This window comes from Nyctibius grandis, chromosome 32, assembly GCF_013368605.1.
Source record: "Nyctibius grandis isolate bNycGra1 chromosome 32, bNycGra1.pri, whole genome shotgun sequence".
Lineage (NCBI taxonomy): Eukaryota > Metazoa > Chordata > Aves > Nyctibiiformes > Nyctibiidae > Nyctibius > Nyctibius grandis.
Genome location: NC_090689.1, coordinates 4,516,700 through 4,542,478, shown reverse-complemented (window position 1 = coordinate 4,542,478; position 25,779 = coordinate 4,516,700). Strand labels below are relative to the sequence as shown.

Here is a 25,779-nt window from a genome sequence, read left to right as displayed (position 1 = left end):
GGACGGCCGGGCCTTTCCGCCGAGCTCCGCCGCCAGGGCCCGGCGCGGCCCGGCCGGGAGGAGCCTGCGCGGGCGGCGGGTCCCGCCCCTGGCGACGGCGGCGGCGGCGGCGGCGCGGCCCGGCCCGGCCCGGCCCGGCCCGGCCATGAGGCTGACGCGGGCGGCCGTGCTGGCGCGGGCCAAGGCCGCCGCGCTCGACGGCGTCCGCCGCCTCAACTGCTGGTGGGGGACGGCGGGGGGCGGCCGGGGCCCGGCGGGGGGCGGGCGGGCAGCGCTGGGCTGGGGGCGGGCAGCGATGGGGGGGGGACAGGCAGGGATGGGGGGGCAGGGCTGGGTATGGGGGCAGGCAGGGGTGCGTATGGGGGGCAGGCAGGGGTGGGTATGGGGGCAGGCAGGGATGGGTATAGAGGCAGGCAGGGATGGGTATGGGGGACAGGCAGGGATGGGTACGGGGGACAGGCAGGGGTGGGTACGGGGGGCAGGCAGGGATGGGTACGGGGGACAGGCAGGGATGGGTACGGGGGACAGGCAGGGGTGGGTACGGGGGGCAGGCAGGGATGGGTATGGGGGCAGGCAGGGCTGGGTATGGGGGCAGGCAGGGGTGGGTACGGGGGGCAGGCAGGGATGGGTACGGGGGGGCCAGGCAGCCCGGAGGTGGAACAACAAGGCCCGTGGTGGGGTCGGAGCAGCTTTGGTGGGGACAGGATGGAGGCGGTGGGGGTGCAGGGGCAGTGGGTGGGCAGCGAGGCCCTGCCATGCCCCCGCTGACCCCCGCTCTCCTCCCGCAGGGGCAGCCACCTCACCGATGTAAGTACGGCACAGCCCACGGCCCGCTCCCGTCCTGCCTGCACCGGGCACCGAGGAAGGGCCCCACGGCTCCCGGCCGCCATGGGGAGCCCCAGCGTGCGGCGTGCGAAGGGCCCCACGGCTCCCAGCCGCCATGGGGAGCCCCAGCGTGCGGCCCAGCCCGAGGGAAGCTTTAGCCTGGGGAGGGCGTGGGGTCGATGGGGCGCCGAGGAGGGCACAGGCCCAGGTTTGGGCTGCGAGCCGCAGTGCCTTTCAGGGTTGATGAGCATCTCATAACAACAACAAAAAGGGTCGCTGTCGTTTCCAGAGAGCGCGTGGAAAATTCCTCTCTGAGGCCCCGCATGGACCCACAGAGAGCAGGACCCTGAGCCCTACCTCGTCTGTTTGGGACTTTGGGTGACGTACCCTTGTTAGGAGAGGGCTGCTGGGGTAAGAGGGGTCCCCTCTTGTGTGCAGTGGCTGGAAAAACACCTCGGGGATGGCAGAGCTGATGTGCTGCTGGCTGGTGTGTGCGGAGAGGCCGGAGGAGCTGCTGACTCTGCGCTGACCGCAGCAGCAAATCGCCCTGCTGGCGTTAAGCTTGGCTTAGACTGCAGCAAACCAAAATTCCTCTTCTTGCTTTTATCTTGCTTGTTTGTGATTTTAAATTGCTTTTATTTATGTGATTTATTTTTCTGGGAGTGCCAACTTGTTGTTTCTGTCTCTTCCTGCCCAGATATCGATCTGCCGGGATTTGCCCAACATCGAGGTGATCACGTTCAGGTGAATGTCACGCTGCGGGGGAAATCGCCTTTCTCCTGGGGCTGGGCCTTGGGTTTCTTACCACCTTTCTGTGGTCGTGTGTCTGAGCTGCCTGGTTCTTCGTGCCCCATTTCTCAAGCAGCAGAGACACAGAAATGATTATTATTCTGCTCCTTGCCCTTTGCTACCTGAGAAAATAGTCCTGGTTTCGAGAGGTGTTAAAACCTCGTAGGATTGTTGCTCCCCAAGTCCTATTCCATAGTTTGGGTGGGATCTTCTGGGCCTCCGTATAGGGCCGGTTTGCAGAATGCTTGTTGAAATGCTTCATGTATCACAGAATCACAGACTGGTTTGGGTTGGAAGGGACCTTAAAGCCCATCTAGTTCCAATCCCCTGCCACGGGCAGGGACACCTTCCACCAGACCGGGTTGCTCCAAGCCCCATCCAACCTGGCCTTGAACACTGCCAGGGAGGGGGCAGCCACAGCTTCTCTGGGCAACCTGGGCCAGGGTCTCACCACCCTCACACCAAAGAATTTCTTCCTCAGATCTCATCTAAATCTCCCCTCTTTCAGTTTAAAACCGTTCCCCCTCGTCCTATCACTCCACGCCCTTGTAAAAAGCCCCTCTCCCGCTTTCCTGTAGCCCCTTCAGGTACCGGAAGGTGCTAGAAGGTCTCCCCGGAGCCTTCTCTTCTCCAGGCTGAAGAGCCCCAACTCTCTCAGCCTGTCTCCAGAGCAGAGGGGCTCCAGCCCTCTGAGCATCTCCGTGGCCTCCTCTGGACTCGCTCCAACAGCTCCGTGTCCTTCTTGTGTTGGGGGCCCCAGAGCTGGATGCAGCACTGCAGGGGGGTCTCACGAGAGCGGAGCAGAGGGGCAGAATCCCCTCCCTCGCCCTGCTGGCCACGCTGCTGGGGATGCAGCCCAGGATACACAGATCTCACAGAGCTTTTCATTTCGATAAGCCTCCCCATAACACATCCACCCCTCACCTGTTCTGGGCATCCTGCAGAGCCATTGTTGTCTGAATTTGAGCTTTTTAGCTTGGAAATCCATGGATTCTCCTTCAGTGCGTCTGAGGAGCTGCTATAGAGAAGGGTGCAAGTGCGATGGGTGTTTGGGGGAAGCAAACGCTGTTTCTCACCTCTAGCAGAGAGGAGAGCCTGCTTTTTTAATTCTTTCTTCTGTTTAGAAAGATGAAACACTATCTTCTCGTTCAGTGCAAAACCATAGGCCCCTGAACGCCGTGCTGTGCCGGGGTGAGGCTCCTCAGGGAAGCTGTTGTAGGAAAAGGGGGCTGGAAAGCTGCTGTGCTGCGGGGGCTGCCGTGCTCCCACCTGAACGGTACAGCGAGGGAGGGACGGGCTCGCTGGTCTCTGATCCTCCCATTTCTCTTCAGCGTGAACGGCATCTCGGACCTCGAGCCGCTGAATCAGTGCCAGAACCTGAGTGAACTCTATCTGAGGAAGAACAACATTACAAGCCTAAATGAGCTTTTCTACCTCAAAAACCTCCCCAGGCTGAGGGTCCTGTGGCTGTCTGAAAATCCCTGCTGCGGGTCAGACCCCCACCGCTACCGAATGACGGTGCTGCGGAACCTTCCCAGCCTGCAGAAGCTCGATAACCAAGGTGGGTGTCTGCAGGTGAACGAGCAGCCCCGAGCCATGGGCAGGGGGGAACTGGAAACCAGCGATGTGTTGGTTCCTCTCTTTAGGGTGTCCTTTGGCTCTTCCTTGAGTCAGGCTGTGTTAGAGGTGGAGCATCCCCTCTGCAAGATCCACCACTTCTAAGCTGTTTTCTCCCTTCCCTGCAGTGTCAGAGTTAACACTAGCAGGACTGAGGGTGCCTCATTATAGCTGAGACAACGCCACTAATTAGTGGTTTTATAGAGCTCTCTCCTTTGCTGTTGCAAAACAAAGATTCTGTAATTGGATCTGCTGTCGTAAAAAAAAATGAGAAGCTTTTCCCTCTGGTAGCAGTAATTTGGTGGCTTGTGGAGCGTTCTCCAGAGACAAGAAATAGCAAAGCGTGTTTGCATCCCTCCCTGATACATTCCCCACTTTGAGAGACTGGTGAGAGCCGCCAGCATCTTCCTGTGCAGGTTTGACTGCAGGAGGAGGAGGAGGAAAGCAAAAGGCCAGGAAAAAGGACGATTTTTAGACCAACCCCGTGTGGAGTAGCTCTGCAGCAGCAGTACGTGCCCCGTTAGAGATGCTGGAGCTCTTTGCAGCAGGGTTTTGTTTTGGCTTTTGCAGCTGTGACAGAGGAAGAACTGTCCCAGGCCCTGGTTGATGGTGAGGAGATCACGGCCCCACCAGCCAGGAGGAGCATGGAGATCAGCTGCCCCGAGTCCACTGAATCCAGCGCTGCTGAATCCACGATGGAGACCGAGAGCGAGCTGCTGGACTTCAGCCTGGAGGAGACAAAGTGAGGGCTTGCCTGTGAGCTTACGTTAGGATTTCAGGGCTGAACTCGCGCGTAGCATGAAAGGACCCTGCCAGCCAACCCTGATATCCCACGGGCCAGGCCTGCAGCTGGTGCAGATTCCTGTTGTTCCAGTTACCGTGGTGGAGCTGTGCTGGTTTAATAGCACTTCTGGGGCTGGTTCCCTATCTGCAAAACAGGCTCTTCTGTAGGTGGGTACTTGCTCTCAAGCTGCATGTGCAGAGCTGGATCCTCTCTGAAGCCTGAACTCCCGTCCATTCCCTCTTAGCTCTGGTTTGGTGCACGTCAGCGCTGTGGCACGTGTTGGTTGAGGGTGTTGTGGTCTGTAGGCAGCGGTGGGGTGTGAGTAGATGTGCCTCAAGTCCTTCAGCTGGATACTTCTTGCGTGGTTGCCCATGATTAGAAGGGATTGGCCTGGCAGAGGAAGGTTCTGCCAGCTGGTCATAGTAACATTGGCTCTTCCTCCCCTTCTTCAGCAAAATTCGACAGGAGCTTGGTATGAAGCCTGTTCCCAGGGATAAATTTTCCTCCTTTTCACCTCGAGAGACAGACTGCAACCGGAAGAACAGAGTGAGTATCTTCTAAAGTCTAAATTGATTTTTGTTGTGTGCAGCTCTGGGCCCCACCATTTAAGAAGGATATGAAGGTCCTTGAATACATCCAGAGGAGGGCAGGGCTGGAAGGCATGTCCTGTGAGGAGCAGCTGAGCACGCTGGGCTTGTCTGCTTTGGGGAAAAGGAGGCTGAGGGGCGACCTCATGGCTCTCTGCAGCTTCCTGAGGAGGGGACGTGGAGAGGGAGGTGCTGAGCTCTTCTCCCTGCGATCCAGTGGTAGGACATGTGGGACTGGTTCAAGGCTGCATCAGAGGAGGTTCTGATTGGACATGAGGAAGCAGTTCTTTACCAAGAGGGTGGTCAGACACTGGAACAGGCTGGTTGATGTCCCAAGGGCTTGGACAATGCCATTAACAACATGCTTTAACTTTTGGTCAGCCCTGACTCGGTCAGGCAGTTGGCCTGGATGATCATTGTAGGTCCCTTCCAACTGAAATAGTCTATTCTTCTATCTTTAAGACATCATGCAACGTAAAGAAAGCCCGATGGAGTTCGTCCTCTTGATCTGCCTGCACTTGAGCTCCTGTGCGTCCCTTCACTGGGGTCGTGCTAAGAACACGTAGTTGGGCACGGGCTGAAATGCAGGTGGCAGACTGTTGGCCTGGCAGAAGGGAGACTGCTGGATTGAAAGCTTAGGTGATTCCTCAGACCCCTCCATGGTGTAGCCTCGGGGGAACCTCATGGATCTGGGCTGTTCAGCTGGGAATTGCTGTCTGCTGGGCTCCGTGCCATCCCTTCCATTGGGAGGGTGAGATCTAGGCCACGTTCTGCCTCATTTTGTTAGGTTCATGGGTATTAGTTGCCTGTGATCTCTCTTTTGTTCATGTTTTAAACGCACTTTGCAGCACCATGAGTAGTACTGCAGGCTCTGGCCTTTGGGAAGAGAAAGCGTTAAACAAGAGGAGGTTCAGGTTGGACATTAGGAGAAGGGTTTTCCCTAGAAGGACAGTTAGTTAGAGAGGCAGCGGAATCTCTCCCTGGAGCTTTTCAAGAGGTGGTGTGACAGAGCCGTGGTCTGGTGTTGGCAGTAGTCCTGCGTCGGTGGGAGGGTGGGCTGGGGACCTTCAGGGGTTCCTTCCAGCTCGTGCTTTCTACCAGCTCTTGTTATTCCTCAGATCAGAGGGGTCCTGTCCTTTCCCATCCTACACGCGGTCACGCTGGCAAGAGAGGGCGGCCGCCCTTGGATGCTCTTTTCCTTACAGAAGCCAGTTGGGAGGGAGGCCAGGAGCCAGAGGCGTGTGGGCAGTCCAGGGTGGACGGGCTTGTCCTGCATTCCTGTTCACCTCCTCACATGCAATCCCTGCCCATGTCTGCCCTCAGGGCTTGGTTGATCTGTCCCTGTAGCTGCAGGTGGTGGTGATGGTGGGGGAGTTCCTCGAAAGAGCAGCTCTTTGAAAACCAAGTGTCCTTTCCTGGGCTGGCGTTAACATGCTTGTATAAAGCGGCGTCTGTCTCCTCCTGACAGAACAACGTCCTGAATGCCATCCTGCTCCTCATGAAGGAACTGGACGCCGAGGGTCTGGAGATTGTCCAGCAGACGGTGGGGAGGAGGCTCCAGGCCTTTCGCAAGAAGGAGCTGCAGGAGGACTGACGGTGCCCATCACAAACCACCCCAGAGCACCAGCCAGCCCCAGGTCCCACAGCTCCATCCTGCCCACCCGTGCCTGGCTGCAGCCAAAGCCTCGGCGTTTCCCGCTGCGCCTCTGGGGTGCTGCTGGCTGCCCTGTAGCTCCTGCCATCGCCCCTGGCTGTGCACATCACGCTGGGGCTGGCAGCGCCTGACCCGGCTCTCCGGAGCTTTCCTGCTTGCGTTGCAGCCTCCGTTAACGATCGTGTCTCGTGTCGCCAGGGCTGTTTGCTGGGGAATCAGCAAAGCAAAAGCGAGCGGGGCTGCAGCGAGAGGTGCTGCTGTGCTCTGCGGTCGGAGGGGGATGGCAAAGCCTGCTGACAGCCGCAAAGGTCACTGCTTGGTGGCTCCCGAGCCTTGGCCTGCCTCTGTCCATGCGTAGCACGCTCTGAAGGCAGTTTCTACCACAAAGGTTTGTTTTTGTGAAGTCTGTCGGAGGGGAGACGCTGCCTGAAACGATCACCAAGAACTGTCCGGTGCCGATTGTGAAGGTCAACGTTAAATTCTTCATTTATCTTTAACTCCTGACTTCTTCTGGTCCTCGTTAGTGCACGCAGCATCCGACTCGGTGGTCAGGCAGCCCAAAGAACAGCTCGGGGCAGCCTAGGTGAAACAGAAACGACTCTCCCCCAGACCCTGAATGCTCGGCTGTACTCTCACCCGTGCCTGCCCCTGCAGGCATTAAAGCAGCTTAAGAAAACTTAATATCAGAGGAAGAAGCCCCTGTGTGTTTTGCAGTTAGGAGAACACAAGCCAAGCGTTGCTGTCTGGTTTGCTTGTCTCTTTAACCGCAAAAGTTGCGTTTACTAAGATTTTGTAGAGCCATTAAATACAAACTGAAACGTTGTGCCGTACCGAATAAACCCAATTATCCCTCTAGGACTGAGTAAGTTGTGGCTGGGGGGGTGGTTCAGCGACCGGAGCGAGAACAACTGACTGTGGGCATTGCTCCATTACGTCTGGTTCACGGCTTGCATTGTCAGCCCCGCGGCGCAGGAGGAGGAGGAGGGCTGTGGGCCCCCGCGCCTCCCCGCTTCGCTGGCCCCGTGACACGGCTCGCTCGCCTCTGGTGCCGGTCGATACCGCGGGGGCTGCTTTTCAAAAGCACGCTGCTATTTGGGAAGCTTCTTGCAGCCCCAAGTCCACACCCCGAGTGCAAGAAGAGAAAGAGAGGTGCAAAGCCTGCCCGGGCAGGATGATGGCCCCTGAGATACGGGGCGTGAGCCCTTGGTGCTGCTTTGGAGCCTGGTGCCACGCAGGGCAGCGTGGCCTTTCCGTGTCCCCTCTCTCCTTGGTCATACAGGTGTCTGAGCCCCTGTGTGCCGGGAGGGAACGTTCCTCGGGGATGGGGATAGCCCCAAGTTCACTTGACCTTGGTGGGAGGGGGCCCGGGTTTAGGATGAGGCCTTGAGCAACCTGGTCTGGTGGGAGGTGTCCCTGCTTGTGGCAGGGGGGTTGGAACTAGATGGTCTTTCTTTAAGGTCCCTTCCAACCCAAACCAGTCTGTGATTCTATGACTCCATGACCCTTGTCACGTGCGTGAAGATTGCTGATGCCTGTAGCTCCTCAGCTGACCTAGTTCTTGCCTTCTGCATTAAACCCAGCTGCATTTAAATGGCCGGTGTGATTTATAATGTACCAGACTTCCCCGGCCAGCCAGGGCCCGAGAGACTTACCCATCATCTTGCCCTTGTGCCAAGGGCGAGTCCTCTCCCAGGCCGTCTCGATGATCTTAAAGGTCCTTTCCAACCAAAACGATTCTCTGACAGCCTCCTCGGTGGCAGAAATCACTCCCGTTCGCATCGGGGAGCAGGGGAGCTGCTGTCTGGGCATGCCAGAACCTCGGCTTGGCTGGGAGGAGAGTGATGAAAGCGAGCGTCACGGTTTGTCATCGGGGCACGGTTGTGGTGACGGCAATGGAGCAATGGCCACCGCCTGTGGCTGCTCTGGCACAGTTCCTCCCCTCTCCACTGGAGAAGTTGGGTTGTTAATCCCCGACGGCACGACGATCCTGGAGCAGAGCTCGCTGCTTACGTGCTTGGCCGGTGCCGGCGCTCCCGCTGCAAGGCAAGCTGCCCTCGATGCTCCTCGCAGGGTGACCCCGTGGTGTCCCACAGAGGGGCTGGCCCCTTCGGCTCATGCCTCTTCGCTCCAGGGACCTGGCAGCCTGCCTTTCGCTGCAAGATGCTCGTGGCTTTTTGCTCTGCCAAATCTTCAGGGATGGGGGGGGAAGCTGGACACGCCGGGGAGCCTGGGTGCACGGTCACCATGTCCCCTCCTTGTCCTAGCAGGGCATGGGGTGGTTGCCCCCCCCACGGGATGCAGGGGCTCTGCCTGTCCTTCTCCCCCCAGGAATTCGGCACTCCAGCCTTTTTTGGGTTTGATTTTGGGGTGGAAATGAGGTGTCAGGGCTGCAGTGACCTCCTGTCCCCAAGCGTGCAGCTGGCCTGAGCGTGGGGACACCCCCTTCCCCATCCACACCCTACACCTCGCCAGCGCCGGGAGGAGCGGCCAGGTCTCTGCCTGGGGTCCCCAGAGCAGATACTCGCCCGGGTCCGCTCTTTCCCTACGTGTCTAGCTCTGGCAGGGAAGATACAATAATTATCATAATTATCATCTTTCTCCAGAGCCTAAAGCAACGTGGCCAGCTGGGGGAAAAGCGCTGAAATCCAGGGGGGACTTGTCACTTGGGGACAGCTCCACGGGGAGGAGAAAAGAACTGCACGTTTGACCCCAAAGACGGTGACAGGCCCTAGTGCTGGTGACGTCCCAGAGGCAGGAGCCGTCAGCTGAAAGCCCCAGGAGGACAAACGGCCTGGGAAAGGGGCTGCGAAGGGCCGTCTGGCCCGGGCCGAGCGTGGCGGAGCGCGGCCAGGCCCCGGCGCTGCGTGCGGGAGCCGGCACGCTTGGCAGGCGCCCTGAGAAACTGCCTCTGCGAACCGCGGCGCCTTGATAAATCACTTCCCCGCGGGCTTTGAAGGTGGGAACCAAGACAAGGGAGAAGTGATTTTTCTCGGCGATTGCGAAGTCTCCTCATGGAGGGACGCTGACCTGGACCCCGCCGCGGCCCGGCTGAGTCCCGCTCCCAGGCTCTGAGGATGCACAAGGCAGGGAAACATCCAGGCCCGGCGTTAGAATCATAGAATAGAATCACAGACTGGTTTGGGTTGGAAGGGACCTCAAAGACCACCTAGTTCCAACCCCCTACCACAGGCAGGGACACCTTCCACCAGACCAGGTTGCTCCAAGCCCCATCCAACCTGGCCTTGAACACTGCCAGGGAGGGGGCAGCCACAGCTTCTCTGTGCATCCTTGGCCAGGGTCTCACCACCCTCACACCAAAGAATTTCTTCCTCAGATCTCATCTCAATCTCCCCTCTTTCAGTTTAAAACCGTTCCCCCTCGTCCCATCACTACTTGCCCTTGCAAAAAGCCCCTCTCCAGCTTTCCTGTAGCCCCTTCAGGTGCTGGAAGGTGCTAGAAGGTCTCCCCGGAGCCTTCTCTTCTCCAGGCTGAACAGCCCCAGTGCTCTCAGCCTGTCTCCAGAGCAGAGGGGCTCCAGCCCTCTGAGCATCTCCGTGGCCTCCTCTGGACTCGCTCCAACAGCTCCGTGTCCTTCTTGTGTTGGTGCCCCCAGAGCTGGACGCAGCACTGCAGGGGGGGTCTCCCGAGAGCGGAGCAGAGGGGCAGAATCCCCTCCCTCGCCCTGCTGGCCACGCTGCTGGGGATGCAGCCCAGGACACCGTTGGCTTTCTGGGCTGCCAGCGCACGTTGCCGGCTCGTGTTGAGCTTCTCATCACCCACCACCCCCAATTAATCTGGCTCTGTCAAACCATCTGGCTTCGCTCATCCCCACCCTAACTCCGCGTCTGTCCCTCCCCGGCGCGCAATGACCACTCTGCGGCGCGGCAGGTTTGGCTCCAGCGGGTTTTATCTCTAGAGGAGAGCAGCACTGTAAACGGTACACGATTTGAGGGGGGTCACAGAGCAACGGCGAGATGACGGACACGGCACCCGGGGCCACGCGGGGACAGTCGCAGCCAAGCGAGGTGGCCGGGGGAAGAGGGACTTGCCAGGACCGGTGCTCTGCGCTGAGCCCTCGAGACACCCCACCGGGCAACCGCCACGGGAGGATGGAGCTTTACACCGAAAGCCCCCCAGGAGCAGCCCCTTACTCGCTCCGGGACGGCCCCGCGTCCCCCTCGGCTCCCCTCGCATACGCAGGGCGGGCGATGAGGAGCAGCGCTTGGCTCAGGAGGTCAAGCCAAGATAAGGAATCCAGATATCCATCATTAAATAATAGGAATAAACTCTTAAGGGATGATTAAGGGTTTGGGGCTGCGCAGCTGGGCTCTAACACCACTTCTTGTCTGCATCTGCACAGGGACCAGACCCCTGGACCAGTTGATTTGGGGTGGGATTGTGCAGTTTTGGGAGCGGGGACCAGGCTCTGCCTGTTTTAAGGGGTCGGTGGCAAAGCTACAGGGCTACTGAGAACAAGGGGGGAGCCGGTGCTCCCCGAGCAGCACGTGGGGATGGAGTGGACACGGAGCAGGGGGCTACGGCTCGGGCTGGCGGGACTAGAAGCCCTTCTCGATGCTGAGCGTGCGGCGGGTGACGTGCTCCATCTTCCCCGAGATGTACTCGGTCAGGCTGATCTGGTAGTTGGCCAGCATCTTCAGCATGAGCCGCAGGTTGAGCCACCACTGCTCCTGGGGCAGCCGGTGCCTGCGTGGGGGGGGGGACACGGCTCTCGAGCGGCCCCGGGGACAACCCAGGAAGGTCCCCTGGTGAACCTCTGGGGCGTGGGGACAGGGACTTACTCAAAATCAGTGACTTTCTTGAGCTCCGTCACGGGGCTGAAGGCCACCACCTTCTTCCTGAGCCCGATCACGCAGGCAGAGTCTTCTGAGTCGGCAAACACGCGCCCTGGGAGGGGGACACAGCCCACCGTGGCCACCTCGCCAGAGGGGCTGAGTGGCTGAGCCCAGTGCCACCAGCCTCCCACCACCCCAGGATGCCCATCCCTCAGCTCACCCTCGCTGTAGACCTCCTGCAGCTTCTCCGACATCCACAGCACCGCCTTCACTCCCAGCTTGGTCCCGTAGTTGCGGTCAAAGGGGGTCGGGGCTCCTCCCTGGGGGCAAAGAAGATGTCAAACCCATCCAGCTCTTGGGGACAGCGGTGGCCCGTGTTGCCCCGTCCCCCGTACCTGCTGGAGGTGGCCCAGGACGTTAATCCTGCAGTCGAAGATGCCTTTGCCCTCGGAGGAGTAGAGGTTGTAGAGGAACTCGGTGGTGTAGTGCTCGTGGCACTTCTCGTTGCTGGGGGAGCAGAGGGAAGGGGTTGGGGGGCTGGTCCAGGGGGTCCCTCCATGCTCCCCTAAACCTTTTCTTTGCTGTTTTGTTCTCCCAGAGGCCCAGAGCCCCAGCCCATCTCCCCAGCAGGACCCTGGGGCCAGGGTGGGGATGGCAGCAGAGGCATCCAGCGCGGGCCTGTCCCCCTGGCCAAGCATGGCATCCTTGGGCAGGACACCATGTGCCCAGCATGCCCGGGAACTCCTCTCCAGCCTTGCTCCTCGCCACGTGGCTGGGTTTTTCAGTGAGGATCCCCAGGGATGCCCAACTCAGAATCACAGAATCAGTCAGGCTGGAAGAGCCCTCTGGGATCATCGAGTCCAACCATTGTCCTGACACCACCATGGCAACTAGACCATGTCCAGTCTTTTCTTAAAACACCTCCAGGAATGGTGACTCTACCACCTCCCTGGGCGAGGGAGCTCACTCACCGCAGCACCAACCCTCTCTGGATGTCCGTCTTCATTTTGTCAGTCAAGTGCTCCACGTTGGCCTGCAAGATGAACGGCAGGGTGCTGGCAGCCATCCTGGGTCCCTCTGCTCCTCTCGTTGGGACCCAAGCGCCACTAGTGTCAACCCAACAGCTTCATGGGGCTTGGCCACGCTCCTCCGAAGGAGCAAAGGATGCTGCCAGAAAGCAGCCCCCGGCCCCACTCACCTTCAGGTCGTGGATGGTGAAGGGATCTTCATAGACGTAGGCGGCGTCGGCACCCACCGCGATGCCGGTGACGGTCGAGAGGTACCCGCAGTAGCCCCCCATCGTCTCCACGATGAAGACGCGGCGCTTGGTGCCCGAAGCCGATTGCTTGATGCGGTCACAACTCTGCGCCGGGAGAAATTGGTGGTGGTGGGGGGTCACGGTGGGAAAACCCACTGGGATGGGACGCTGCTTCATTCCCACGTCATCCCAAAACACGGTGGGACATGGTGGAGCGGGACAGCCCCGTGAGCTGCCCCCCGTCTTGGCCTGTCCCTCACCTCCATGGCCGCGTTGACGGCCGTGTCGGAGCCCAGGCTGAAGTCGGTGCCGGGCACGTTGTTGCTGATGGTGGCGGGGATGACGCACATGACGATGCAGAGCTCCTCGTACTGCCCGCGGGCCTCCACCAGCTGCAGCACCCCCTCGTACGCCTGCAAGCACCCAAGGGCTGGGGAGACGCCGGGGCCACATCTGCACCCCAAAAGGGATGGCCTGGGGTGGGGACAACCTGCCCTGCCCCCCCCCCACTGAAACAGGGCTGAGGGTCCCCCCCGCACCTCAAACCCCCCGATGACCAGCAGCGCCTGGATGTTGAACTGCCGCACGTTCTCCACGATCTTCTCCATGCAGGTCTTGGGCAGCGTCCTGCGGTGGGGAAGGGGACAAGAGACCACGGGGGTGAGGACAGGGGGGTCTCCGCAATCCCCGGGGACAGCGGTGTCCCCCTCCGCTACATCCCCTCGGGGCTGCGCTTACCGCTTGGTGCCCAGCATGGACCCACCACGTCCCAGCCAGCCCGCCACGTCGTGCCAGCCCACCTCGCGGATCTGCAAGCAGCAGGGTGGGGGAGCACCCCATTACCCCCTCCAAGCCCAAACCCCTTCCCCCCGACCCCTGGGCTCACCGTTCCCCTTACCTGCCCCTTGGCCAAGCCCTCGAAGCCGTCGCTCACCACGTAGATGGTGTGGCCCTGGCAGATGCCAATCCGCACGGCCGACCGGACGGCAGCGTTCATGCCGGCGGCGGGGGCACCCACGTTGAGGATGGCCATGCTGAAGGGGCTCTGCGGGGACACGGGGATGGCGATGGCACCTCAATGTGTGTCCCCAAAGTGGGGACGGGGTCTTCTGCTGCTCCTCCGTCCCTCCTCACCTTCTCCTGCGCCGGCTTCTGGTGCGCCAGCAGCTTGTAGATGTTCCAGTTGTTCTCGAAGCTCCTGTGAGGAGAAGGCGGTGTGGCCTCGAGGGAGGTGGCAGGGGGATGCCCTCCCAGCTGGTTTCCCCCCCTTTAGCCACCCCATAGGGATGTCTCCCCCCATCCCAGTCCCCTTTCCTCACCTCCCACGGAGCTGGATGGCCTCCTCAAACCTCTTCTCATCCATGGCCTTCTGCACATCCTTCGTCTTAGGAGGGGGGAGAGACGCAGCACCGTGACACCGGCGCTCGCCGGGAGGGGAGCGTGCCCCCCCCCCACCCCAGCGTGCCCCATCCCCTCCGTACTCACCACCTGGACGCACTCCATGAGCGGCAGCCGCACCGACTGGTTCCCCGAGAGGCTCACCACGCAGGCGGGGGTGTCCGGCGTGGCCTCCAGCAGCGCCATCACCGCCTCCATCCCCATCTTGCTGCTCTGCCAAGGGCAAAGGGGCACCCGCCGCTGCGTGACACCGGGGCCACCCGGGTGGGACACTCCCCTCCCCGAGACCTACCAGCACGCGGTCGAAGGCTGACGGGGTCCCTCCGCGCTGCACGTGGCCAAGGACGGTGACGCGCGTGTCGAAGCCCAAGCGTTGCACCACGAGCTGCGGAGCAGAGAGGGGGTCACGGCGGGGGTGTGGTGGTCACCGCGGGTGCCAGAGCGGGTGCCGGAGCGGGCGCTTACGTCCTTCACGTAGTTGGAGGAGATGGGTTTGCCGGTGCGGTCGATGGCACCCTCGGCGATGATGATGATGTTGAGGCGCGACCCTCTGCTGCGCGACTGGCACCGAGGGAGGGAAACACCCACAGAGGTTGGCAGAGCCCTCGGGGATCACCGAGTCCAACCGTTGCCCTCACACCACCGTGTCCCGCCACCGCTCAGCCAAAATCCACCGGTGGCCAAGCTCGAGCATCCCTTTGCCCTTCACCGCCCGTAGCCCGGGGCGACGGGGGGGTGGCCGAGCCCCCTGGCACGCGAGGGCTGGATTTGCGCTCGGCTGAGTGCCCCGGTTCACAGGGACAATGGCAGGAGCTCCCGAAGCTTCGCAGGGGCCGGGTGCCAGCGGCGGGGCTCAGCCCCGGGGTCCCCGCGGGGGACAAAATGGGGGGGATGGGACCGTAGGAACCTTCCCCCCAGCGCTCACCTCCCCCAGCCTCTCGCACATGAGGTCCTCCCAGCCGTCCTCCGGAGGGGACTCGGGGATGAAGAGCCAGTCGGCACCCGAGGCCAAGCCGGACACCAGCGCCAGGTACCTGTGGGGACACGGCGGCGGTGGCACCGGCACCGGCCCCGAAACGCAGCATTCCCCCACCCATGGGTGCTTACCCGCAGTGACGGCCCATCACCTCCAGCACGAACGTCCGCTGGTGGCTGCGAGGAGAAAAGACGGTGGGTGGGATGCCCAAGGGTGGTCCAGCACCCAGCACCCAACCCGCTCACCTCTGCGCCGTGGTGGTGATGGCGTCCACCACCTCCATGATACGGTGCAGCGCCGAGTCGGTGCCGATGGTCATGTCGGTGCCGCAGAAGTCGTTGTCGATGGAGCCCACGAGCCCCACAATGTTCAGGTGGGAGTACTCCTGCGCCGCCTCCTCGCTGATCTGCCCTGGGAGGGGGGCATGGCCACGTCACCCGTTATTTTAGGGTGCTCCCCCCGCCAATGCTGGGCAGAACTGGAGGTCCCAGCAATGGGGTGGACCTCTGGACCTCAACACCTTTAGACCTCCACACCCCTGGACCTCAACACCTCTGGACCTCCACACCCCTGGACCTCCACACCTTTGGACCTCCACACCCCTGGACCTCAACACCCCTGGACCTCAACACCCCTGGACCTCAACACCTCTGGACCTCCACACCTCTGGACCTCCACACCCCTGGACCTCAACACCCCTGGACCTCAACACCCCTGGACCTCAACACCCCTGGACCTCAACACCTTTGGACCACAACACCCCTGGACCTCCACACACCTGGACCTCCACACACCTGGACCTCCACACCCCTGGACCTCCACACCCCTGGACCTCAACACCTCTGGACCTCCACACCCCTGGACCTCCACACCCCTGGACCTCCACACCTTTGGACCTCCACACCCCTGGACCTCAACACCCCTGGACCTCCACACCTCTGGACCTCCACACCTCTGGACCTCCACACCCCTGGACCTCAACACCCCTGGACCTCAACACCTCTGGACCTCCACACCCCTGGACCTCAACACCTTTGGACCACAACACCTCTGGACCACAACACCCCTGGACCTCAACACCTCTGGACCTCCACACCCCTGGACCTCAACACCTTTGGACCACAACACCCCTGGACCTCCACACCCCTGGACCTCAACAGCTTTGGACCTCAACACCTTTGGACCTCAACACCTCTGGACCTCAACACCTCTGGACCTCAACACCCCTGGACCTCAACACCTCTGGACCTCAACACCTTTGGACCTCAACACCTCTGGACCTCCACACCCCTGGACCTCAACACCCCTGGACCTCCACACCCCTGGACCTCCACACCCCTGGACCTCCACACCCCTGGACCTCAACACCTTTGGACCTCAACACCTTTGGACCTCAACACCCCTGGATTTCAACAGCCCTGGACCTCCACACCCCTGGACCTCAACACCTCTGGACCTCAACACCTCTGGACCTCAACACCCCTGGACCTCCATACCCCTGGACCTCAACACCTCTGGACCTCAACACCCCTGGACCTCCATACCCCTGGACCTCAACACCTCTAGACCTCCACACCTCTGGACCTCCACACCCCTGGACCTCCACACCTTTGGACCTCCACACCTCTGGACCTCAACACCTTTGGACCTCAACACCTCTGGACCACTTTTGGCTCTCCCTACCCAGGGATTTTGGGGAAGGAAGGGGGGGTTCACGCACCATCCTGGACCAGCTCCTCCAGCAGCCCCCCCCACTCGGAGCGGAAGATGTCGGCGCCCGTGAGGCTGCCGTCCCCACCGATGACACACAGGTTGGTGACGCCGTGTTCCACCAGGTTACGGGCGGCCCGCAGCCGGCCCGCGCGCGTGGTGAAGGCTTTGCAGCGGGCGCTGCCGATCACCGTCCCACCCTGGAGAGCGAGAAAGGGGGGGGGGACACACACACAGCTTGTCACGCCGGTTTGGGGGGGACGGTGGCACCTGGGGTGTCCCCATGGGTGCTCCTCACCAGCTGGATGATGTTGGAGACGCTGAGCCAGTTGGCTTGCTTGATGTTGTGTCCCCCCTCCACCAGCCCCTCGTAGCCCTGCGGGGAAGCGGAGGTGAGGGGTGCCCTGGCACCGGGGAGGGGGGGGGTCACTTCCCCCCCACCCACGACGGGGAGCAGGGGGGTGCCCCCACCTCGTAGACGAGGAAGACCTTGGCTCCCACGTAGATGCCCATGCGGGTGACGGCGCGGACGGCGGCGTTCATCCCTGCGGAGGCGAGGGGTGAGGTGGGGTGACCCCACGCCCCGTAGGGCACCGGGGCCTACGGGTGACCCCGACGCGTCCCCTCGAGTACCGGCGCGGGCAGAGGCCGGGGAAACTCGGCGCACGGGTGGGAGCCGCGGAGCAGCGGCGGCTCCAGAGCGAGGCCCGGTAAAAATAGCCGCTGATCCCCGGGCGGGGCGGGGGGGGGGGGGGGGGACACCCACCGTGGGGCTTCCCCCGTGGGGCCGGGCCCGCCGGCGGGGGGTGCCCCGGGGATGGGGATGCCGCGGGGGGAACGCACCGGCCCTGCCCGGGGAGGGGGGGGGGGGGCACACGGCACGGGGGGGTGTCCCCCCCGCCTCCCCGCTCCCGAGCCGCGGCCCCGCTCCGCGCCCCGAGGCCCCGCGGACTCCGCTCCCGGCGCGCCCCGGCGGCCACGGCGGCAGCGCGGGGCCGGGAGCGGGGGGGGGAGCGGGGCCGGGTCGAGCCCCCCCGCCGCTGCCCGCGGCCCCACCTTGCGCGTCGCCGCCGCTGGTGAGCACGGCGATGGCCATGCCGGCCCCCGCCATCCGCAGCCGCTCCAGCTCCGCCGCCGCCATCGCTGCGCTCCCGGCACCGGCGCCGCCGGACGCGCCCCCGCGGAGACGCGCCCCCTGCCGGCCGGGCCACGCCCCCCGCGCTGGGCCACGCCCCCCCCGCAGCCGGGGCGCGACGTGATGCGACGTGTCGTACCGTGCCGTGCCACGCCGTGCCACACCGTGCTGTACCGTGCCACACCGTACTGCGCCACACCATGCTATACCGTGCCGCATCATGCCATGCCATGCCATACTGTGCCATGCTGTGCCCACACTGTGCCATACCACACCATACTGCACCATACCATGCCATACTGAGATGTACCATGCCATACTGTGCCGCACTGTGCCATACCGTGCCGTACATACCGATCGACAGCCGGCTAAACATGAGCCAGCAGTGTGCCCAGGTGGCCAAGAAGGCCAATGGCATCCTGGCCTCTATTAGGAATGGTGTAGCCAGCCGGTCTGGGGAAGTGATCGTCCCTCTGTACTCGGCACTGGTGAGGCCGCACCTTGAATCCTGTGTCCAGTTCTGGGCCCCGCACTTCAAGAGAGATGTTGAGGTGTTGGAGCGAGTCCAGAGGAGGGCGACCAAGCTGGTGAAGGGTCTGGAGGGTCTGACCTATGAGGAACGGCTGAGGGAGCTGGGGGTGTTTAGCCTGGAGAAGAGGAGGCTCAGAGGTGACCTTAGTGCAGTCTACAACTACCTGAAGGGAGGTTGTAGCGGGGTGGGAGTCGGCCTCTTCTCCCAGGCAACCAGCGATAGGACAAGAGGACACAGCCTCAAGCTTGGCCAGGGGAGGTTCAGGTTGGACATGAGGAAGCATTTCTTCTCAGCAAGGGTCATTAGCCATTGGAAGGGGCTGCCCAGGGAGGTGGTGGAGTCACCATCTCTGGAGGGGTTTAAGAAAAGCCTGGACATGGCACTTAGTGCCCTGGTCTAGTTGACATGGTGGTGTCAGGGCAAGGGTTGGACTCGATGATCCCAGAGGGCTCTTCCAACCTCATTGATTCTGTGATTCTGTACTGTGCCACACCGTGCTGTGCCATACCATGCCATACCGTACTGTACCGTGCCACACAGTGCCATACAATGCCATACCATGCCATGCCACACTGTGCCATTCCATGCCAGACTGTGCCATACCGCACCATACTGTGCTGTACTGCGCCACACTGTGCCATACTGTGCTGTACCATGCCACACCGTGCTGTGCCACACTGTGCCGTGCCACACTGTGCCATACCATGCCATACCGTGCCACACCGTGCTGTTCCACACCATACCACACCACAGTGTGCCATACCATGCCATACCGTGCCACACTGTGCTGTACCACACCATATCACACCACACTGTGCCATACCACGCCATACTGTGCCATACCACGCCATACTGTGCCATACCATGCCATACCGTGCCATACCACACCGTACTGCTCCATACTGTGCCGTACCGTGCCATACCATGCCATACTGTGCCATGGCAGGCAGTGTGGTGCTGCTAATGCCGCCCCAGGCTGTGCCATGCTGTGCCAACAGGACGAGCTGGATACTTTAATATAAATTTTATATTTTTAAATGTTAATCTGTAATTATTTGAGGTGTAATTAGAAACCAAACGTACGGAGCGAGCCCAGCCAGGGGTTTCTCGGTGTCCGTCCCCCTGCTCAGAGCCTCACCCCGCACCAGCACCCCTGGGTGCCACAGGGCTGGGCACCCCCGGCCCGGCCGGCAGGGAAGGGGTGCGGGTGGCTCGGGCTGAGGAAATGGGAGAGCCCTGGCCGGACTCCAGCTCTCCTCCTCCCGCAGCCCCACCTCCCCGGTCCCGCTTAACTCCGGGCCAGGCCAGCTCTGGGGCCACCAGTCCCGTCCCAGTCCCATCCCAGTCCCCACGATGCTGCGGTTGCTGCTGCTGCTCTGCGGGGCCCTGGGCTGCGGGGCTGAGCGGGCAGGTGAGGCAGGGACACGGTGGGGCTGGAGGGACTTGGGGTGGCATGAGGGGGACACAGGGCTTATGGGGATGGGACGGGGCGGTGGGTGATGCCCGGGGCGGTGGGTGATGCCCGGGGCGGTGGGTGATGTCCAGGGTGATGTCCAGGGCAGTGGGTGATGCCCGGGGTGCTGGGTGATGCCTGGGGTGGTGGGTGATGCCTGGGGTGGTGGGTGATGCCCGGGGTGGTGGGTGATGCCCAGGGCGGTGGGTGATGTCTGGGGTGATGTCCAGGGCGGCGGATGATGTCCGGGGCAGTGGGTGATGCCCGGGGCGGTGGGTGATGCCCAGGGTGATGCCTGGGGCGGTGGGTGATGTCTGGGGTGGTGGGTGATGCCCGGGGTGGTGGGTGATGCCCAGGGTGATGCCCGGGGCGGTGGGTGCTGTCCGGGGTGGTGGGTGATGCCCAGGGTGGTGGGTGATGCCCAGGGTGATGCCCGGGGCGGTGGGTGATGCCCAGGGCGGTGGGTGATGCCTGGCGTCTCTCGCAGCCCCGCTCGCCTTCACCATGCTGCAACGGACCCGCGTCTCCAAGGGCAGCTCTGTCTTTTGGGGGAATGCCAGCCTGGACGGGCGGCTCAGCCACCTCCTGGAAGGGTTTAATGTCACCCAGGTGCTGCCGCTGGAGCCCCCGGACGCCTGGGCCAGGCGGCAGCAGGACGTGGCCACCTACCTGCTCTACTTTGGCCAGCTGGTGAAGCTCTTCAGCAAGGAGAGGCCCATCAACTGTGAGTGGTGGCCTGGGAGGGGATGGGGACGCGTGGCCGGTGTGGGGACAGGTCCCACTGGGGAAGGGGACCCCCCCTGCAGTGCCTGGGTACCGGGACGGCTCTGCGGGGACAGCTGGGCAGAGGGATGGGACACGGCAAAGGCCCTTCTGCGGGTGGGACCTTCCCACCCCGAGCACCCTCCAGGACCAGGGCGATGCTCAACCTCCTGCGGCCCCTCGGGAGAGGGCTGGGGGGTGCAGCCGGGGAGGATGGTGAGGTGTAAGCACCCTGCCTGCTCCCTGCCTGCACCCTGCCTGCACCCTCCTGCACTGTCCTGCACCCTCCTACATCCTGCCTGCATCCCACCTGCACCCTGCCTGCACTGTCCTGCACCCTGCCTGCACCCTGCCTGCACCCTCCTGCATCCTACTTGCAACCTGCCTGCACCCTGCCTGGATCCTGCCTGCACCCTGCCTGCACCCTGCCTGCACCCTGCCTGCACCCTCCTGCATCCCACCTGCATCCCACCTGCACCCTGCCTGCTCCCTGCCTGCACCCTGCCTGCACCCTCCTGCACTGTCCTGCACCCTGCCTGCACCCTCCTGCATCCCGCCTGCACCCTCCTGCATCCCGCCTGCACCCTCCTACATCCTGCCTGCATCCCACCTGCACCCTGCCTGCACTGTCCTGCACCCTGCCTGCACCCTGCCTGCACCCTCCTGCATCCTACTTGCAACCTGCCTGCACCCTGCCTGGATCCTGCCTGCACCCTGCCTGCACCCTGCCTGCACCCTCCTGCATCCCACCTGCATCCCACCTGCACCCTGCCTGCACCCTGCCTGCACGCTGCCTGCACTCTCCTGCACCCTCCTGCACTGTCCTGCACCCTGCCTGCACCCTGCCTGCACCCTGCCTGCACTCTCCTGAACCCTGCCCGTGCCCTGCCTGCATCCTGCCTGTGCCCTGCCTGCACCTTCGTGCACCCTACCTGCATCCCACCTGCACCCTGCCTGCACCCTGTCTGCACCCCTTCTGCACCCTCCTGCATCCTGCCTGCACCCTCCTGCACTCTCCTGCACCCTGCCTGCACCCTGTCTGCACCCTCCTGCACCCTGCCTGCGCCCCGCAGCCCCCGTGGGAGCTGTGGGACGCTGCCGGTGCAGGTCCCATGTCCCGCCAGCCCCGTTACCCCCAACGCTCCAGCGCAGGGTGTGTTTTACCCTCGGTTGCCCCCCCCTCGCTCTCCAGCCCACTCAAGCTGTGGGGTTTAACACCAGCTCGGGGTGGGCTGTGCCGTACCCAGCAGCTGGGAGAAACTGGAAAGAGAGGAAGGAAAGAGGAAGGAAAGGGGGGAGAGAGAGAGTTAAAGGGTCACTGGTCCAGTTCCAGCACTGGGCCAGCCAACGGGGGCTCTCGGGTCTGTAGAGACGCTCGGCCAGAAGTTCCCCCGACTTGTGGCTCTTGTCTTCTCTTTTTGTTGTTGTCCTTCGATGTAGAGCAACTGTTACACAAGTCAGAGCCTTGACTGGTTTGGGTTGGAAGGGACCTTAAAGCCCATCCAGTCCCAACCCCCTGCCACGGGCAGGGACACCTTCCACCAGACCAGGTTGCTCCAAGCCCCATCCAACCTGGCCTTGAACACTGCCAGGGAGGGGGCAGCCACAGCTTCTCTGGGCAACCTGGGCCAGGGTCTCACCACCCTCACAGCAAAGAATTTCTTCCTCAGATCTCATCTCAATCTCCCCTCTTTCAGTTTAAAACCGTTCCCCCTCGTCCTGTCACTCCATGCCCTTGTAAAAAGTCCCTCTCCAGCTTTCCTGTAGCCCCTTCAGGTACTGGAAGGTGCTAGAAGGTCTCCCTGGAGCCTTCTCTTCTCCAGGCTGAACAGCCCCAGCTCTCTCAGCCTGTCTCCATAGCAGAGGGGCTCCAGCCCTCTGAGCATCTCCGTGGCCTCCTCTGGACTCGCTCCAACAGCTCCGTGTCCTTCTTGTGTTGGGGGCCCCAGAGCTGGACGCAGCACTGCAGGGGGGGTCTCAGGAGAGCGGAGCAGAGGGGCAGAATCCCCTCCCTCGCCCTGCTGGCCACGCTGCTGGGGATGCAGCCCAGGACACGGGTGGCTTTCTGGGCTGCCAGCGCACGTTGCCGGCTCATGGTGAGCTTCTCGTCACCCATCACCCCCAAGCCCTTCTCCTCAGGGCTGCTCTCAATCCATTCTCCGCCCAGCCTGGATTTGTGCTTGGGATTGCCCCGACCCACATGCAGGACCTTGCACTTGGCCTTGTTGAGCTTCACGCGGTTGGCATGGGCCCAGCTCTCAGGCCTGTCCAGGTCCCTCTGGATGGCATCCCTTCCCTCCAGCGTGGCAACCACACGGTCACTCTGTCCTTCTTTGGGGTCCATGGGTGTATTGAGTTGGTGGTCAGTGGGTTGATGGTCAAAGGGTGGGTGGGTGGGTGGGTGTGATCTCCCCCTGCCAGAAATACCTCCTGCTTCCCGTGCTGCGTCCTCGGACAGCTCGCTCTGCGCCCAAACCCCTCCTGTCCCTAAAACCGAAGCTCTGTGTGGCTCAGGAAGGGAAAAATGAGCACGGCCACCAGGAAAGTCACCGCTGGAGCTAAACCAAAACGCAGCTGTGGGTGGGTCGGGCTGCGCGAGTCCGAGGCCTCGCAAACTCAGCGCACGGCTCGATGCTGGTGACGGCAACGGGCTGCCGAGGGTGGGAACGTGCTGACCCCGCTCCGTCCCCGCAGACACGCAGAGCCTCTGCTGCCGCCTGGGCTGCCGCCTCTTCCCCAACGGCACGGCCCACAGCTTCTACGAGGTGACCCTCAACGGGACGGCTTTCCTCAGCTTCCACGTCCCCAACGCCACCTGGGAGCGGCGCTGGCCCGGCAGGGACGCCGTGGCCACCTTTGCCGAGAGGGAGCTCATGAAGTACCCCAAGACCACCCGGGACCTCCAGCATTTCCTCAACACCACCTGCGTCGGCATCCTGAGGGCTCAGAGCTCCTGGACAGGTCTGTGCTTGGCAGGGGGGACATGGAGTGGCATGGTGGGGGTGACCTCCAGGAGTCACCTCCATCCCTCTCGTCTCTTGCAGGAAAACAGAGCAGCCGGTCGCACGCTCCGCTGGTGCTGGGCCTGATCCTGGGGACCTGCGCCCTGCTGGGCATGGCCGTGGGGATCTTCTTGTGCACGGGAGGGAGCTGCTAGCTGTCCCACGTCACCCCGTGGAGGCAGGGGATGGACCCATCATCACCCCGTGGAGACAGGGGATGGACCCATCATCACCCCGTGGAGGCAAGAACCCAGCCTGGGGGTCACCGGTCACTGAAGGACACTGGTGGCTTCCTTGCCCAGTCCCAACTGGGTTGAGACCCCCAGGCAGCAGCACCCTGCCCCGGGGACAGGGGGACAGTCCCCACACCGGGCTGGCACGATGCACCGGGACTTCACACAGAAACACGCTTGGATGGAAAAAATGGGGAAGAGGGGGGAAAGTGGCAAGAGAAACAGCCAAGAGAGGGTTAAAGGGTGGCACCGAAACCCACATCTCCCTGTTCCAGGGGGGATAAATGCTACAAGCTGCTCTTTGGCTGCTCAGACGTCGCTCATATTAATAATAAATTCTTGGCTCCGTTTCCCTTTGGCCCATAGCAAGATTTTGAGCAAAACACCCCTCTCCTCTCCGCTGCCCCGTGGGTAGGAAGGGCTGGGGATGAGCCAGGAGCTGGCTTGGGCCACCAAAGGAGGGGACAGCACATGGGCAAGGAGCTTTCTTGGATTAACTTCCAGCTTGTTCTTTTCTAAATAGCTTTTCTTGCAGCTCAAAGCAAGGAAGAAAGGGTGGGCAGGGGGGGAAGGTGGGGAAAAACAGAAAGGGGATGGGAAGATGACATAGTGGTTGTCCTCAAGGAGGGATGGAGGAGGAGGAGGTCTCCAAAGACCACATCTCATCACCCTGGCCCCCCGCCACCCCCTGCCTTGGCCAGGCTGTGGGGGTCAGCGCGCTCCCCACCCTTCAGCGGGCTCCTTGAAAGGGCAGCCAAGAGGCTGGAGGATCCAAGACGACGCTGAGGAACGTGAATGTCATCGCTTGGCCTCCAAAGCAGCGCCCTTGGTGGGGGCTCTGCTGCAGGCCGAGCACCCCACGGCCCCGCCGCGGGCATCAGGGGACACGAGGCTCATGGGGAAGGTCCAACCATGGATGCGGGCACCTCCGCTGCACCGTGGTCCCAAGACCCCCGTGTTTCCCCAGATGAGTTCTCATGCTGAATCCCCAGGGCCGCAGCTCCTTGCTCCCGCACCAGTGATGCCCCGAGGCTGGGAAGGTGCTGCTGGACACGGGTTGGCAGCAGGGAGGGCACCCAGGAGGGACCCAGGCTGGAGAAACTGGGGAGGTCTGGAACAACAGGGCTTGTTTTGCTTTTTTGCTTCTGAAATGCGTCATCTTTTGGACAGATGAGGAAGTCTCTGCTTTAACCAGCTCTGGAAAAGCCTTTTCCTGCCCCCAGGCCCCCCATGTGTGTCGGTCACAGCAGGAGAGTGCTCCAGAAAGGAGCTGACTGTTGTTGGCCTACTTGAGTCTCCACCAGCACTCACAAGGGGATGGGGCAGCGCCCAGCAGTGGGGACCCCCCCCGAAACCGCAGCATCCTGAGGAACCACCTCACCCCAAACGGTGCCCAGAGCTGCCACCCACCCCATCCCAGGGCCACCTCCCTGGTGGGGACTCCAGCACCTGCGCCCAAGGCAAGGTGGCCCAGAGCCGAGGGGTTCTGGCAATAGCATCCATCCCCTGTCCCAGCACAGCCCAGAAATTTCTCTTTCTCATCCCAAAACCTCCTCATCATGGGGACAGCACCACTTGGCCTGGAGCAGGACGTGGGGGACGTATGGCCTGGCTGTCCCACCACGGACCACTTCTCCAGCAGCTGGTAGCCACGTCCATGGCCCATCCTCTCCCAAATTTGGCTGTTGTTCCACCCTTGATCACAGCTCGGGAATGGCACCAACTCTTAACCATATCTCCGAGGTTCTTCCTAATTTGCTCCTCGGTTTTGGGAGGCTGTAACCAACCCCCCTGCGCAGCATCTCCCCCAGAGCGAACCACCCCGCTCAGTCACCCCATGAGGCTTTCCCTTCCCCACCCCACACAGTTTCCATCACCCAGCTCTGCTATCGCTGCCTCGGGGAAGGGTTGAGATAAGACGCTCAACCTTGAACCTTGTTCCAGTGAGTCAGACCATGCCGATGCGCTAGGAACCGGCTTTCCCCGTCACCCACCTCCCTTGGGTGCTTCAGATGGGGTGGGCAGGGGCACAGAGTCCACCCTCCCCAACCGCCTTTTGGCCATCAGCTCCCACCACAAGGTCAGCATCCTTGGGGAGCCTCCAGCCGCTCGCGCAGCATCGTTGGCTCCGTGCCTTGTCCCCAGGGGCAAAGGGCTGCGCTGGCTCCAGGAGCTGCCCAGAAACGCAGGGACAGGCTCCAGTGCCTGCTGGGGTGGGGAAGGCAGCAGCTGGGGGAAAAAATTAGTTTGGCTGAGAGTATCAGAGCTTCT

At 62.1% G+C, this 25,779-nt stretch overlaps 3 protein-coding genes across 5 annotated transcripts; 2 read left to right on the top strand and 1 right to left on the bottom strand.

The window, feature by feature from the left end:
- Positions 1-128: 128 nt before the first annotated feature.
- On the top strand, positions 129-7,111 carry CFAP410 (cilia and flagella associated protein 410). 2 transcript variants are annotated; one of them, XM_068421122.1, is made up of 8 exons: positions 129-222; positions 789-807; positions 1,523-1,569; positions 2,946-3,175; positions 3,802-3,973; positions 4,468-4,561; positions 6,071-6,239; positions 6,645-7,111. In XM_068421122.1, the coding sequence occupies exons 1-7, from the start codon at positions 146-148 to the stop codon at positions 6,194-6,196; spliced, it is 765 nt and encodes a 254-aa protein (XP_068277223.1). In that variant the 5' UTR covers positions 129-145; the 3' UTR covers positions 6,197-6,239; positions 6,645-7,111. The 2 variants fall into 2 exon arrangements, with proteins under 2 accessions (XP_068277223.1, XP_068277222.1); XM_068421121.1 differs by having other exon boundaries at positions 6,071-7,111.
- Positions 7,112-10,154: 3,043 nt separating this feature from the next.
- PFKL (phosphofructokinase, liver type) lies at positions 10,155-17,539 on the bottom strand. 2 transcript variants are annotated; one of them, XM_068421270.1, is made up of 22 exons: positions 17,448-17,539; positions 16,863-16,936; positions 16,690-16,767; positions 16,402-16,591; positions 14,927-15,092; positions 14,813-14,857; positions 14,631-14,739; positions 14,171-14,266; positions 13,998-14,090; positions 13,793-13,918; positions 13,627-13,691; positions 13,442-13,505; positions 13,206-13,352; positions 13,046-13,116; positions 12,847-12,934; positions 12,568-12,720; positions 12,248-12,412; positions 12,021-12,082; positions 11,445-11,556; positions 11,270-11,369; positions 11,056-11,161; positions 10,155-10,960 (listed from the first exon to the last, which is right to left on the bottom strand). In XM_068421270.1, exons 1-22 carry the CDS (start codon positions 17,530-17,532, stop codon positions 10,813-10,815), a joined length of 2,343 nt encoding a protein of 780 aa, XP_068277371.1. In that variant the 5' UTR covers positions 17,533-17,539; the 3' UTR covers positions 10,155-10,812. The 2 variants fall into 2 exon arrangements, with proteins under 2 accessions (XP_068277371.1, XP_068277370.1); XM_068421269.1 differs by having other exon boundaries at positions 12,568-12,934.
- A 1,827-nt stretch (positions 17,540-19,366) lies between these two features.
- On the top strand, positions 19,367-23,825 carry PROCR (protein C receptor). Its single transcript, XM_068421206.1, has 4 exons — positions 19,367-19,469; positions 19,999-20,235; positions 22,968-23,234; positions 23,318-23,825. Exons 1-4 carry the CDS (start codon positions 19,412-19,414, stop codon positions 23,428-23,430), a joined length of 675 nt encoding a protein of 224 aa, XP_068277307.1. The 5' UTR covers positions 19,367-19,411; the 3' UTR covers positions 23,431-23,825.
- Positions 23,826-25,779: the final 1,954 nt, after the last annotated feature.